A 14,077-nucleotide genomic window follows, 5' to 3' on the forward strand; every position below is an offset into this window, starting at 1 on the left:
TGAGTGCATTTTACCCATCTTTAATATGTTATATAAAACAAATAATGAATGGTTTCCATTCGTGCAATAGTGCAAATATTTCATTCGTTGAAAGATGTAATTTGTTCCATTCAACGAGGCTTTCGAATGAAATATTTGCACTATTGCACTCATAACCATTCATTATTTGTTAACACACACACAGGAGCGTAGTGGCAGTACTAAGTGTCATGTCTTACTGTCCTTTTTCTCTTAGCGGCTGCTGTTAGTGTCTGCGCTTAGTTGCTGCTACCTTCAATGAGGCCTAAACAAGCGTCCTTGGAATTCTGGTGTCTCGAACTTAAGTTTAGGTTAAAAATTTGTGGTTAACTAATTCAGTTATATCTGAATCAATGTCAGACGAAGAAGACATTGATCCTCTTGCCCTTGAAGTAGCTGAGGAAATCAGTGAAAATCTTAGCAGTAAGTCAGGCACATGGGAAAATGAAAATCTTGCTCAGGTAAGTCAAGTGTAGCTTGAAGCTCAAACTAAACTAAGTCATACACTAAAAGTTATTAGCCTAGGCTATAGCCTAGCCTTCCAATCCCAACATTGGCCACTGACACCAGTGTAATATGTCATGTAATATGATTAGTATTAACTAAATATATTACTAGCCTTATGCTATGAGTACTATTACTGCCATCGGCGTAATGCTATATTAATATGGACCAATGTCAATATTAAGACGTGCAAGAAAGAAAAAGAACTAGAAGTACCAATCATTGAGGGTCAGAAATTTGCTGTATGCATCCCAGTGTTATGTTGCATGCGTATATTGTAAGTAGAAGGATGAATGTTATTAACCTGAATAAATAAGTACACAGGAAACGAATGTCTACGTTAACCATTTATTCCATGTCTTCCTTGGTGAGTACCCATATAGCAACTGTTCTCATTCATATCTCATATTATTTAACATAAATAAGACAAACTCAGCAAGGGTCCCCAAGGGTCACAAGCTGACCCTATTGGTATTATTATTATTTAAACATTTCTAAAGCGCACATATATATGTAAAGACATAAGCTATGGCGCTGTACAAACTTAAAAGAGTAAAGGTAAAAAACTTAAAGAAAATTAAGAAACCAAGTTAATCATAAGAAAGAGGTAAAAATCTTAAAAACAGATAACCCTAAAAGACTAAACAACGATGGAAAAAATAAAAAAAATAACGATGGAGAAAATGAAGTCAGTATATACCATGCCACAAAATCAGAAAATAGGATAAAAAAATAATAAGAGATATATACAAAAAGAATGAGATAATAAGTAAAACTAGATTAATTATATACACGTTTGAAAATGAAAGTCTTAAGACTGGATTTAAATGAACATACAGTACTTGAATTGCGAATAGAAAATGGGAGTGCATTCCACAATTTGGGGGCACAGATACAAAAAGATCGGTCACCAAGGGACTTGCAGCGAGTACGGGGGGTAGTTAAAATCAAACTGTCATGAGATCGTATGGAGTAGCTCACTGATCGTGGTTTAAGAAGGTCCTTCAGATAAGATGGTGCAGATCCGTGAAGCGCCTTATAAGTGAGTGATAAAATTTTAAAATCAATACGATCCTTTATCGGAAGCCAGTGGAGAAGTTTAAAAGCAGAAGATATACTGTCATATTTGTTCAAATTTAGGATGATACGGGCAGCCATATTTTGTACACGCTGTAACTTATTAAGGGAAGACTGGGAAGACCATAAAACAAAGAGTTACAATAATCAAAGTGAGATGTGACAAGTGCCTGAACTAAAGTGCGAGTAGAATCAGTTGAAAGATGCTTACGTAATTTTCTAAAATTATACAAGTTAAAACTAGCGATTTTACATTTTTCATTGATACGTTTTTTCATTGATAAGGTGTTGTCCAAATAAACACCAAGATACTCCACATCATTTACACAATTAATAATAGATGAGTCCACGTTAATACAATCAATTTCAAGTTTTGCAAGTTGAGTCCGTGAACCAAAGATAAGAAACTCAGTTTTGGTATCGTTCATTTTTAAGCGACACATATTCATCCAAGCCTTAACGTCCAATAAACAACTCTCCATAGCATTTAGAGCACTAAGTTCAGAGTCGGAATTACCTGGTCTGAATTTTAGGTACAGGGCGTGATCGTCTGCATACCCCATGACCTCGGGAAGGTGACTGGAGATTGTATGATATAAAGTACTTGCATAAGCCGTAAAGAGAACAGGGCCAGCACAAGATCCTTGTGGGACGCCCTGGTGGACGGTGGATTTCGTAGAAATGCATTCACCAACCTGAACACTTTGTGTGCATGGTCTTAAATAACAATCAAACCATGATTTAGCCAGCCCCTTAGTACCAAAGTTTTGATCAAGAACACTCAGCAAAATGTCATGGTCCACAGTATCAGTATGTAGGTCGCAGGCATGTGACAGGTAGTATATACAGTGAGTAATAATGGTCATCGCAGGCATATGACAGGTGATATATTCAATGAGTTATAATGGTCATTAGTTAATAACTACTGTAATATATCACACCTAGTCTCTAGAGTATATCGAGGTTAGTTTTCTTCCTTACATTCTCAGATTTCTTAGATATGTTTATATCATTTTACTATACATTTTTTCTCTCCAAAAGGTGAAGTATAAAGTTCTGAGGGGACACCGGGAGGCAATCAATTCCTGCCAGTTTTGCTCCAATGATTCACTAATCTTGACAGGTTCTAGTGATCAGACAACAGCTGTTTGGGTAACAGTACATTTGTTTTTATTTCACCTTGTGGATGACATTCACATAAAACTTCTGAGATCGTTCTCAATTGAAGTGTGCCAAGTTAGTTTGCATTAATTGATAGTTAAATATGAATTTCTATGTCTGGTTAAGGCATGTAGTGTGTCATATCCATCCAACTTTTACCAAATGTTATATATCTAACCTTGGCGATTTTATTCTCTGTAAAATGTTTCATTCCCTGTCACATGTTTCATTCCCTATTTTCCCAGTCCATATTCTTGCTTTTGTAACTCCAACTTATAGTCACTAGCATTGATAAACTGCCTTTGTTTTATATTGTGATACCAATGATTAACATATAGTCCAGTACTTTTTGCAATTTTGTATCTTCAACACTTTGTTTTGATATTTGTGTACATGTATGTAGGTATGAGAAAATAGATTAATTGAATTAGGCTGTTTGTCTCGATCTTGCAAAAACATTAGTTTATCTAATTAACTTTGTAAATTGCAGTTACTTGTAAAGGTATAATTTATTTAAGCTGATCCAAGCAGGAAACTGAGAGAGAATTATTTGTTTACACTGTAAACAGTACCTCAATCGTAGTGATATTGATGTTGTTTTAATGAAATACCATAACAGTCCATAAAATAACAAGTGATAAATATCTTTACTAAAATCAGTGGCATGACTAGGCTGGTAAAGCAGGCAAGAATACCAAGGGGGCCTGAAGTCAAGGACTGAAAAATATGACAACCAATCATGCTGCAGATAATTTTTTAAAACTAAAGATTTTACTCATTCTAAATTATGTCTTAAAAACAGTTCAGTACTGATACAGAATCTTATCATTATAAGTCCATAACTGCAATGTGATACAAAATATATGTCAATACTATTAAATGGAATTTTAAGAAAACTAATACAGAAACTATAGAAGCTTGCATGACAAACTTATGTCTCTTATGGGATTATGGTAATATTAGATCAACGTTGTATAATTTTTAATTCTTACTATTCTGAGGACATGGAACTGGTGAAATGTTATGGAATCACTGTACACGATGAATGTGATTTAAGGTTTTATTAATGTACCAACATTTATCTATGGCTGAACAAAACATAAGAATGCAATCAGTTGATTTGTTAAATGTTATATATCGTGAACATTGCTATTAAAGTTTGATTTTTTAATCTCTTAAAACTTGAAGGATGTGGAAACTGGTGAAAAGTTACAGAAGTATGAGGGCCATCGTGACGTCATCAGTCAGTGTCACATGAACTCAGATGCGACCAATTTTGCCTCGGGATCTTGGGACAAAACAGTGAATTACTGGGATACTGAAACAGGCAAGATATTGGTAAGTCAGAATTTACTGAGACATTTAACTGTTTTTTAATGGTCGGAAGAAGCTGGGGAAAATAATTACTGTACCTTAATTACTGATAGTATTTTCTGATTATGCAGCCATAATATTTATCCTTTTTAACATGCTGTGCCAGTTCTAAAGTTTATAAGTGGTAGAGGGGTCATGTTAAAGCAGTTAAAAGCCTTGGTTTTATCCTTTTTTATGTTGGTCAGATTTACAGAGCAAAGAGTTTCGATAACACTGGTCAGAATTTAGCATGGAATCACTTATTGGACTGGAATTGTGTATGATTCTAACCTAGCAAGCTTATTTACTCACACATACAGCACCCCTCCATCTTAAAAAAACATCAGAATGGGCTGCTGTACCTATGTCTTCCCTTTGACCCCCAAGTGTGAGTTTATATGAAACATTTCAACACCCAATGCAGAGAATAATTTATCCGGAATTGCATCGCAAAATGCTATGGAAAACGGTCAAACTGCTAGATAAGTGCAAAGATGTAAAACAGTTTTTAACACAAAGAGCTCAGTGCTTAACATCTGCTACACAATATTTGATTGCTAAATTATATTCCTGCAATGCAATTTTAAAACCCACTGTTTGAAGCTCTGGGTATAAGTGTGCATTATGCCTTTATTTATATAGACAGATACTAATTTATTTTATCTAATTTTTCATCATAAATACCCCCGTTTTGTTTTTATATTCAAGTGGACAGGTTCCCTAGAAGGAATAGTGACATGTTGTCAGCTTTCACACTCTGGCAAGTTTGCTGCTGTTGGCTCAGATTTGGAGAATGCTTTGACAATCTGGGACACATCAGAGGGTAAAATCATCCACAAAATGCAGAGTAAGTACAGTAGGATTCATGTAGGGAACTTTGTATGTACATTGATTATCTAGTTTTACAAAAGGTTATCATACCTTAACTGAAGTAAGGAGGTCATGTTGATGATCTGGCAAAGGGCTCTACCCTAATTGTGCATTGGTGGGGGGGGGAGGGGGATTCATTGTGAAGAATACCTAAACGAAACTGGTACCAATAGATAACAGATGAACATTCTTCAGTTTGAAAAAAAATTGAAACATTTTCAGTTACTTATTTTAAGACATGACCCCTCATTAAACTGCTACACATGGATGCTTTAGAGGCTTTATTCCCCCTTGTAGATATCACATGTAGGGTTGGATGATAAAATTGCCCATAATCTGTTTCATTTGCTACTGCATGCGTCTTTGCACAGATCTCTAGAGCCAGCCACACACTGGTACCCAAACTGCACAAATTTGGATTAAACTTGACCGCTGCTACCTAGTGTTTGACAATCCTTAGTTACTCCTCAAGGGTGATTAGTCTTACAACTGACGCCTGCAAACTAAACAAATTAATGAACACACAGAATAATTGTTTCATTTCAATAAATGAATCTCATGTAGCTCACATTCAAAATGACTTCCCTCTCATTCGTTACCTATGTTTTAACTAGGCAATTGGTAACTAGGAGACTGGCAATCGGGAGATTGCTACCGTTGAGTTTCCACGACTGAAGTGGGCACGAACTCAAGACTGGGCAAAATCTTGATCATTCATAGTCTTAAGCTCGACTATCTTTGACTATCCACAACTCTCCACCTTACGACCTTCGAGTCGATTCGAGCCATCTTAATAACAAAGTAACTAAATCTTCTTTTTATTATTCTCTTTGAAATTTTCCCATATTCTACAGATCATCACAAAAGTACTCCTACCTCTTTGACATTTTCTCCAAATGACGACAGGATTTGCACCACATCAATGGACGGCTGTACAAAGATGTGGGATTTGCACAGCCACAAAGTAACTGTGCAATTCAGGTATGAAAAAAGAAGTATTGGGTTTATATTGGTATGCGAACAAAAATAAAATTGGCTTAGTTGAGAAGAGACCTATGTGACACCAAATTCATTTCGAAAAGTAAGCGGGGGGGGGGGGGGGGAGAAAGGGCAAAGCAGTACTGTAGGGAATGCTTGTAACAAATTAATTTGATGTTTAATCAGGTTGTGACTGTATTGTTGCTGCATTTTGATTCCATGAAATAAAGTGCAGACCTGTAGGTCAACTATGAAGCAAACAACTTGAACAAGTATGAATCAAATTTACATAGTTGTATCGTGTTCACATTGCATCAGTTCCTAGTAGTAGTTCCCTGTAGGGTTAATCATGGTCGGTTGAAATTGATAGGGGAGAGGGGCTGAGGTGTGGATCAAACAGCCCTAAGGACAGCCATTGAGCACATGCATGCATCGTTGTCTTCACTACAGTATCTTATTTCAGCCTTTGAAGAAGATCCTGCTAGGATCGAAATGTCAGGCGAACTTACTTTCACACACTACAGTATCTTCAAAGTACTGAGTTGGAAGCAATCATGCATTGCAGGCACAAAGAAACTGTGCATGAATTAGTATAGGGTTTACTATAAGTTTGTTGTTCTGCAAGTTTCTTGTTAATTGCCATTTCTGTGATTTTCTAATGTGATGCACTAGTAATGAACATCTTTCATTTGGTTTGCATTTCAGTGGACATATCAACGTAGTGTCCAGTTGTTGCTTTGATAAGGAAGAAAGAAACCTCTGCACAGGCTCCTGGGACAAGCATATGAAAGTCTGGGATGTGTCATGTGGGACTTTCCGTACTCAAGGACCCCTGACCTTAAGTAAGGGTCATGAGGGGTGCATCAGCTCTTGTGTTTTCAGTGATGATGGTAAGGTTTCTGTTGATATTAACATTCATCATTTTTATCTCTCCAAATATGCTAATAGGTCATATCTAACGTTTGCCCTTCCATTAAACTATCTGAACACCCCTCAAATTCTATAATGTCTGAATCATTTTGATGGTAAACATTTATGATTAGCATTTTTCAGATCTAAGTTAGTTATTACAACCATTGAAAAAGGAAAAAAGGTGTTGAATAAAAACCAAGAGATTTATCTGCAATAATAGTTTCTACTCGTCATGTTAATAAACCAAAGACTGTTGTCACTACAGTGATGTGCATGACTAATGGCATTAAAGCTGCTAGTAGCACAATGCTGTCCAAATTCAGTCATTTGAAGAAGAAAAAATCAATTAAACAAATGCAAAATTTGTCAGCACTTTTGATTTACTGTGAACCTACAAACCAGTTATGATCCTGTTTCTAGGGAGTATTAATACCCCTAGTACCATTCCTTAATTGTGTTGATGCTGTAAATTTGTTTGCAGAGGAAGCATGACAGATACATCAGCACAAATGATACTGTTTGCTTGTTGGTCTAGTGTCGCACAAAATGCTTCATACTTGTTTTTTTTTTAACTATGTAGATGACAATTACAATTGTCAATCCATAGCCTTTACCCAACCATAGCAGAATAGTGCTGCAGCAATATTACAGTATCGGCAATATATATCTACGTTTGATTAAAGACATCATATGCCTAAACAATATTGTGATATTTGAATTGACAATCACATGCGCAAAACCAGACATTTTGGGGAATAAAATCAAAGTAGTTACGTAACAAACTATGTCATGAATCACAGATTTTGTTTCAGCAAATATTTAATTAGAAAATCATATTTAACTAGCATTGTAAGGTGGTGCCTTAATTATATTTTATGCTGGTTGTGATGATTTTAACTGAGGTATTGTCTTTTATGTTTACTATGATTTGGTTGGAAAATGGACCATCAGAAATGAGAAACTGTGGTAATCACATACATTGTCTTATTTTCATGGTGACATTTGGCCTAAGTTTTGGGGAGAAGAAAACTCACAATGTATTTAAGTCATGGAAAATTTCATATCGCAACAACTCTATAGGCGATGAACATTGACCTTTAACTTACTTTCTTTAATTTATATTAATATAATAATTTGATTGGAACTTTTCTTTTTTAAATATAAAATTTAGTTTGATTGCAGTTCTCTAGAAATCAAATTGAGAACACCATATTTCATTACCTACTTTGGTCTTCTGACATCTAGGTTCTATGCTAGCTTCAGGTTCATATGACACTACCGTGGTGGTCTGGGATATGGAAACCTTTGCACCAAAGTTGACCTTAAAGGTATTTTATTATACTACACAGTTTTGTCTGCTAGTAGGTGAGAATTAAATGAAGAGCAGGTTCTGTCTCTAAGTATATATAGGAATTTTTGAATGTTTGGTGAACTTTTAGAAAGGTATGTAACAGCAATAGAATAATAGTCATCATCATTGCAGTTGAGATGAAAACAGCTTTGTATTGGTTTCTCTTTCTTTAATACACAAATAACTTTATCCACAATGGAGAAGAAAAGTCATACAAAAATAACTGCATTTTGTTGTAACCTTTCACCAGTACACATTGACAACAATAATCAAAAAGGAAGTTAAACTGTTGAAGAACTACTGCCATGGTATCATCATAGGCCACCCTATGTGATCCATTTCTTGAATAAGAAAATGTTAATCTAGATTAAGTAAATCCCCTTCCAACAACTTTACAGTGAGGAATAAGATATTTTTGTTTGTTTTTCACAGGATTGTGCACAATATTTTCGTTGCCATTGCAAATGTCACATTGTCTACCACTGTTATCAGGCCATGTAAGTGCTATGTAGGTCTACTCTACATGCATAACTTCTTCAATTATAGGAAGTTGGAACCATCATGATTTCAATCAAACCTGACTGTTTATTAATTCTCTCCTAGGGCCATGAGGACTGGGTCACTGACGTGGAGTTTAGCAAAGACAGCAAAACGGTACTGTCATGTTCCAAAGACAAAACTCTGAGGGTTTGGAACGTCTCGGATAGCGATAGTATTCCGGTAGTCTTAGAGAGTAAGAGAAGCATGGGACTCAGAATCGTTAAGGTAAGTTAAGCATCATACAATATAGCGTCATGAATGGTGAAACTGATATTATATAAAGCAGCATTATGAATGCTGAAACTTAAGTTTCAGCAATTATATCATAAGTAGCATTATGAATGCTGAAACTGATATCATACATAGTAGCGTTAGGTATGCTGAAACTGATATCATACATAGTAGCGTTAGGTATGCTGAAACTGATATCATATAAAGCAGCATTATGAATGCTGAAACTGATATCATAAGTGGCATGAGGAATGCTGAAACTGATATCATAGAAACTAGCATTATGAATGCAGAAACCGATATCATAGAAAGTAGCATTATGAATGCTGAAACTGATATCATATGAAACAATCACAATTGCTATCCTCACCCAGCTTGGCACAAGAGTAGATGGAGGGGGTGAGATGTATTGAGAAATAACCACAGTTCTCCCATGTAAATTGAGTAAACTGCTACTTTTTCAAATAAATATGTAGTTCTGCTGGCTGTAGTAAAAGTTTGATCCAGCATTATTTGATAAAATGACGTAATGTAGTTATCATCTTATACCTTCTGTTCTTGGGTGAATATTTATCTAAATAGTTATAGGTTGATGTTACGACAGACTTTAAGTGACTACTGATTCAAATTGGAAATGAGTCCTCAGTCAGTTAAGAGTATTCTAGCTAGTAAGCTATTGGTCAATTCATTTCAAATGGATTTGTTTTATCGGCCTTTCATATGAATAAGTTATAGTGACCGAATCCCTCTAACCATTTCACTCTTTATTTGTTATATCAGTGTAAGGAGTGCCGTAAACCATTCTCCATATCCCAGTTGGAAGACGCGACCGTGCAGCACATGTGTGTCTTCTGTCGTCTCCAAGCAAGTCGCAATGTTCCATCCTTCAGAGAAGAGGCTCTCATGGAAATGCCAGGCTGATACCAACAGAAGCGGCAAGAAGAGGAGAGCAGGTTGTATTTATTAGAAGCAACCGATTCTGAGACCAGTTGAGACATCTTTTGGGAATTGTCTCATTTCAGAAGATCGGGAAATGATGAGACAGACTTATCCATTTCTGACCGTCCCTTTGGATTGTAGATGGTCGACAGAGAAAAGGCATCGGTGTGCTTGTAGTCTGTAGAACACGCTGGTTTCAGTTTCAAATAATGTAACAGAGAACATAATGCACACAGTTATGTATACTTTACAATTGACCATTGGTGCTACTGTATAGTAATACCATGAGCCGGTTTTCTATTTGGAAAAATTGAAGACAAATTGCAGGTTTACCCCAGATATAGGTAACTATTGCAGGAATTACTGACCAATATACCCCAAACACAAACACTAGGCTGCCATGTAACTGAATGTTATATGCAAACCATGTGGTAGTAAAAACTGGGACTTGTGGATGTTGAGGCTTCCCCCACAAAGTGGGATTTGAAACAGAATGCTTCAAATAGCAATGAACTGTGTGCTGTCTTTATTCTTTATTTACCATCAGTCTTGTGTCATTAATGATACAGTCTGCTGCGGATGGTAACATGTCAGTTAGATAATACTAGCCTGAGAATGTTCACATTGGCTATGAAGGTTCCATTGGTTTCTAATGATTCTTGTAATGTTGAACCTATCTTGGTTATTATGAGTTTATAACTAAATAACAAACCTGCAGAGTACATTCGAAACAACGATAGTTCTTATTTATTATTATTTAGGCAAATTTAATTAGTACACATGGTTTTGAAATAATTATAAAAAGACAAAGAAATAGAAAATGTGGAAAGAACTTACCACTAATCAGTGACTAATCTAAACATGCGACATTTGCAAGCATGAAATGTACAAATGGCAAATATTTGAGAGATATTTATGAATTATATTGACAACAAATAGAGGCAGTGGAAGAGGGTTCACTCTGCAGGGCATAACCTTTGAAGGGCAGTGGGACATGTGATTTGAGGGAGCTAGTAACCTCAACCCCACCCCCCCCCCCCAAAGTATGAATGTATATAGATTTGAGGCCGACATACTAACAGTTTTACTCCCTGCCAATGTTACTTCAAAGATATATTGAATAAATAAAATATGTTAAGAATACAACAATATATTACTTTCTCTGTTTCATTTGGTTTTCTTGGCTATTGTTGTTATTTTGTTTGGAGGGTGGGTGGGTGGGGGGGGGAAGGGGAAGGTGGTGAGAGTGAAAGTGAGTGAATTATTCCTGGTTAAAGGTTAGTGAGTGATCTAATGTGTATTGCTTATCTAAACTGAAAGGAGCAAGTACTACACATGATCATAGTTCTGATATTTCATTGCTATAGACTGCTTCGTCAGAGGGAAAGTCCTTGTGAATCTGTTTGCCATACACAGCATTACTCGCAGCGTCTTCAGCAATACCATATAGCTCTGATCATGCACTATCCCCCATCTCTTTCTTGGTTCCATGTTTGCTGCCCTCTAAGAAAAGTTGTCAAGTCATCTTCATAAGCATTGCAATGGACTGGATCTTATCAATATTAAACAGTTTGAAAACAGTATTGTTAAGTAATTTTGAGCAGATAAACAACTTTCCCAGATAGGAGCAAACTTGTTCACCCCTCTGCCTTTCACCCCACCAGCTCATGTTCTTCTTAGGCCAGCTTGTTAAAAAACTTTCAAGACCAGAAGCTTCCAAAAGAAACTTCATGCTCAGTATTCATGAAATCAAGTTTGGCTTATGAATTTCGACAAGTTTACAAAAACTAGATATCTTTTCCGACGTCTGAAAACATTGTGCGACTCACCAAAAAGTAGCCGCAAAGGATTTGGGGTCGCCTCTGTTTTGAACACCCCATTGCTATAACACTTGTCTGGGATAATAAACTAAAAGTACAGTGTCAGAGGTTGCTAAATGTGTTGGTATTTTAAATTATTTCGTAACACTCCCCCAAAGCCTGCTCTGATTTCAAAACGTTAATTAGTCAATATGCTCGTGATTAATGTTTTCCTCTGAGGTACACACCTTTTCTGTTTATGTTCATCTGTTTTCCTTGCTTTGTTTTATTTTAATAATGCTACACATGCCGAGGAGCTGCTTTTTCGACTGCTTTTAAGAAAAGAACACCCAGGAAAGAACCTGGTCACGAAAAACCAAACAACGGAACCGACTAATCCGCTTGCAACTCCCGTCCCCTTGCATCGAGACTGACTGCATGAGATATCATCGTCACGGGTGTGTATAACGATTCCCGAGAAGGGGAACATCGTGTTACACATGATCTAATTAGGCCTGGTTTGGGCAACCTACGGCCCGCGGGCCACATGCGGCCCGCCAGTGATTGTTTTGCGATTGTTTTTTTGAAAAATGATGCTGTCAGGTAGGCCTATTATCCCCATTAATTATCAATGTACTGTGTATTGAGATGTTTTTGTGAATACAGATTAAGTACACACCTATTGCTTGGAAGTCCTCGGAATCAAAGGTTTGAAATCAACAGCAGGTCGTTGGTTAGGTGCGGCCCAGTCAATTTTTCACTCCTTATATCTGGCCCATTCATTCAAAAAGGTTGCCCACCCCTGATTATTAGGCGAAAGGCCGACAATTCCTTTGCAACATTTACGTCAGTCAGAACAAAGCAATGTGCGTACTGTCTTCATAACTTCCATGCAGCTGGCGAGGCTTTAACAAATATTGTCACAAGACTTCTTTAACATATTACATAGGCCTATTATGAATCACAAACAGCTGCTTAAGAGCAAATGTGAGTACAAGGTTATTTCAAATACTGCGGAAGTTCACTTACATTTTGGTGGACTGTTACAATTCTAAAATAACATTCATTAAGAAACCAGACAGTCTACATGCGTAGAGTTACTTTAGCTCCCCCTAAACGCATCTCAATTATAAGCGATTGGTTGATTCCTGTGTAAATTTGAATAACAATGAATGCCGTGACATATGACGTAAATTATTATAAATGGCAGACTAAGTTTCATTTTGGATGACATGTTACAACAGCTAGCCTATCAGCTGAGATTCTACGAAAAGTGTATTTGGCCGAATTTGGTTTATTAATAAGAATATCACTATCGATGAGAGCATAAACAGGAAAATGATCTGAAATATCATCAAATGAGAATGCTAGAAGAGAGTAACATTCTTGGGTTTTGGGTTGCCCTCACAGACAGATAGCTAGCTAGGCTTACCCCTCTGTCCCTATACCGTTTCCGATCCCCTTCCGACTCCACCTGGCCCATACCAAGGCAAGTATACTGTCGGCTTCATAAGAATTGGATGCACCTGGTAGAAGCGCCCCTCCCCCCCCCCACCCCGCCTTTCACCCGGCTTCGTCGTCATAAGTCGACACCCATTGATTAGCATATGACATTCAATTTTCTACTCAGAAACTACGTTCGTGTACTTGAGTAAGGTCAGGATTGCCTTTGACTGATTTCCGTTTGTTACTTTGTGGTATATATGCATATCGTCTTATCAGATTCTTTGATAGCTGCTATCAGACAAGTAGACAAGTTCTTTTACGATACAGGCCAAAATTAATAAACCTTATGTAAGACTATGTAACCATGTCACCTTCTTGACCAGTTTTATTGATTGGGTGTCGAAGTCCATAGACAATCATAATACTCACGCGAATTGGCTGGCGAAAGCAGAAATAACTAACAGCTGCGAAATCAACCTGGGGATGGGAAGTCGCATGTATCATATGGTGCATGCTTACCTGATCGGCCACTGCCAACCATCTTTAGACTATGCTTTTTTTTAATTCAAAGAGTTGCAGATTCGTATCATGGCCCGACTGGGTCACTTGTTTTTACAGTTCATCCCTTATGAGATTAATTTCGCCGGTGCCTTCCAATCATAGGTCCCCGGTTCGAGGCACTCCAATACTAATGTATGTCGTCCAGTTACAGAGTTGTTGACAATTGACAATTCATAAATAATGGACGTTTAATATGAATGTAATTAACAGACTGACTTCGGTCAGATTGCGGCTTTGGTAAGCCAATGATGCTTCCAACGAGAGTTCCTGCTTGCATGAGGATCTAAAATACATACATACATACATTTCATAACTCTTTGCCGCATGAACAGTGGAT

The 14,077-nt window shown here is 36.9% G+C and overlaps 1 protein-coding gene across 1 annotated transcript; it reads left to right on the plus strand.

The window, feature by feature from the left end:
• The first annotated feature begins 157 nt into the window (after window positions 1-157).
• Window positions 158-11,085, plus strand: LOC139965356 (WD repeat-containing protein 88-like). Its single transcript, XM_071967649.1, has 9 exons — window positions 158-479; window positions 2,641-2,751; window positions 3,949-4,098; window positions 4,822-4,960; window positions 5,838-5,964; window positions 6,667-6,851; window positions 8,119-8,201; window positions 8,828-8,989; window positions 9,776-11,085. Exons 1-9 carry the CDS (start codon window positions 372-374, stop codon window positions 9,914-9,916), a joined length of 1,206 nt encoding a protein of 401 aa, XP_071823750.1. The 5' UTR covers window positions 158-371; the 3' UTR covers window positions 9,917-11,085.
• The last annotated feature ends 2,992 nt before the right edge of the window (window positions 11,086-14,077 follow it).

Source organism: Apostichopus japonicus, chromosome 3, assembly GCF_037975245.1.
Source record: "Apostichopus japonicus isolate 1M-3 chromosome 3, ASM3797524v1, whole genome shotgun sequence".
In the NCBI taxonomy this organism is placed as follows: Eukaryota; Metazoa; Echinodermata; class Holothuroidea; order Aspidochirotida; family Stichopodidae; genus Apostichopus; species Apostichopus japonicus.

What these genes read in the sequence shown, in the direction of transcription:
- LOC139965356 (XM_071967649.1), top strand. Translation starts at nt 372, where the DNA reads ATGTCAGACGAAGAAGACATTGATCCTCTTGCCCTTGAAGTAGCTGAG. An exon ending in AAAATGAAAATCTTGCTCAG is followed by an intron (nt 480 to 2,640) that starts GTAAGTCAAGTG and finishes TCTCTCCAAAAG; the next exon opens with GTGAAGTATAAAGTTCTGAG. An exon ending in TTGTGTTTTCAGTGATGATG is followed by an intron (nt 6,852 to 8,118) that starts GTAAGGTTTCTG and finishes TCTGACATCTAG; the next exon opens with GTTCTATGCTAGCTTCAGGT.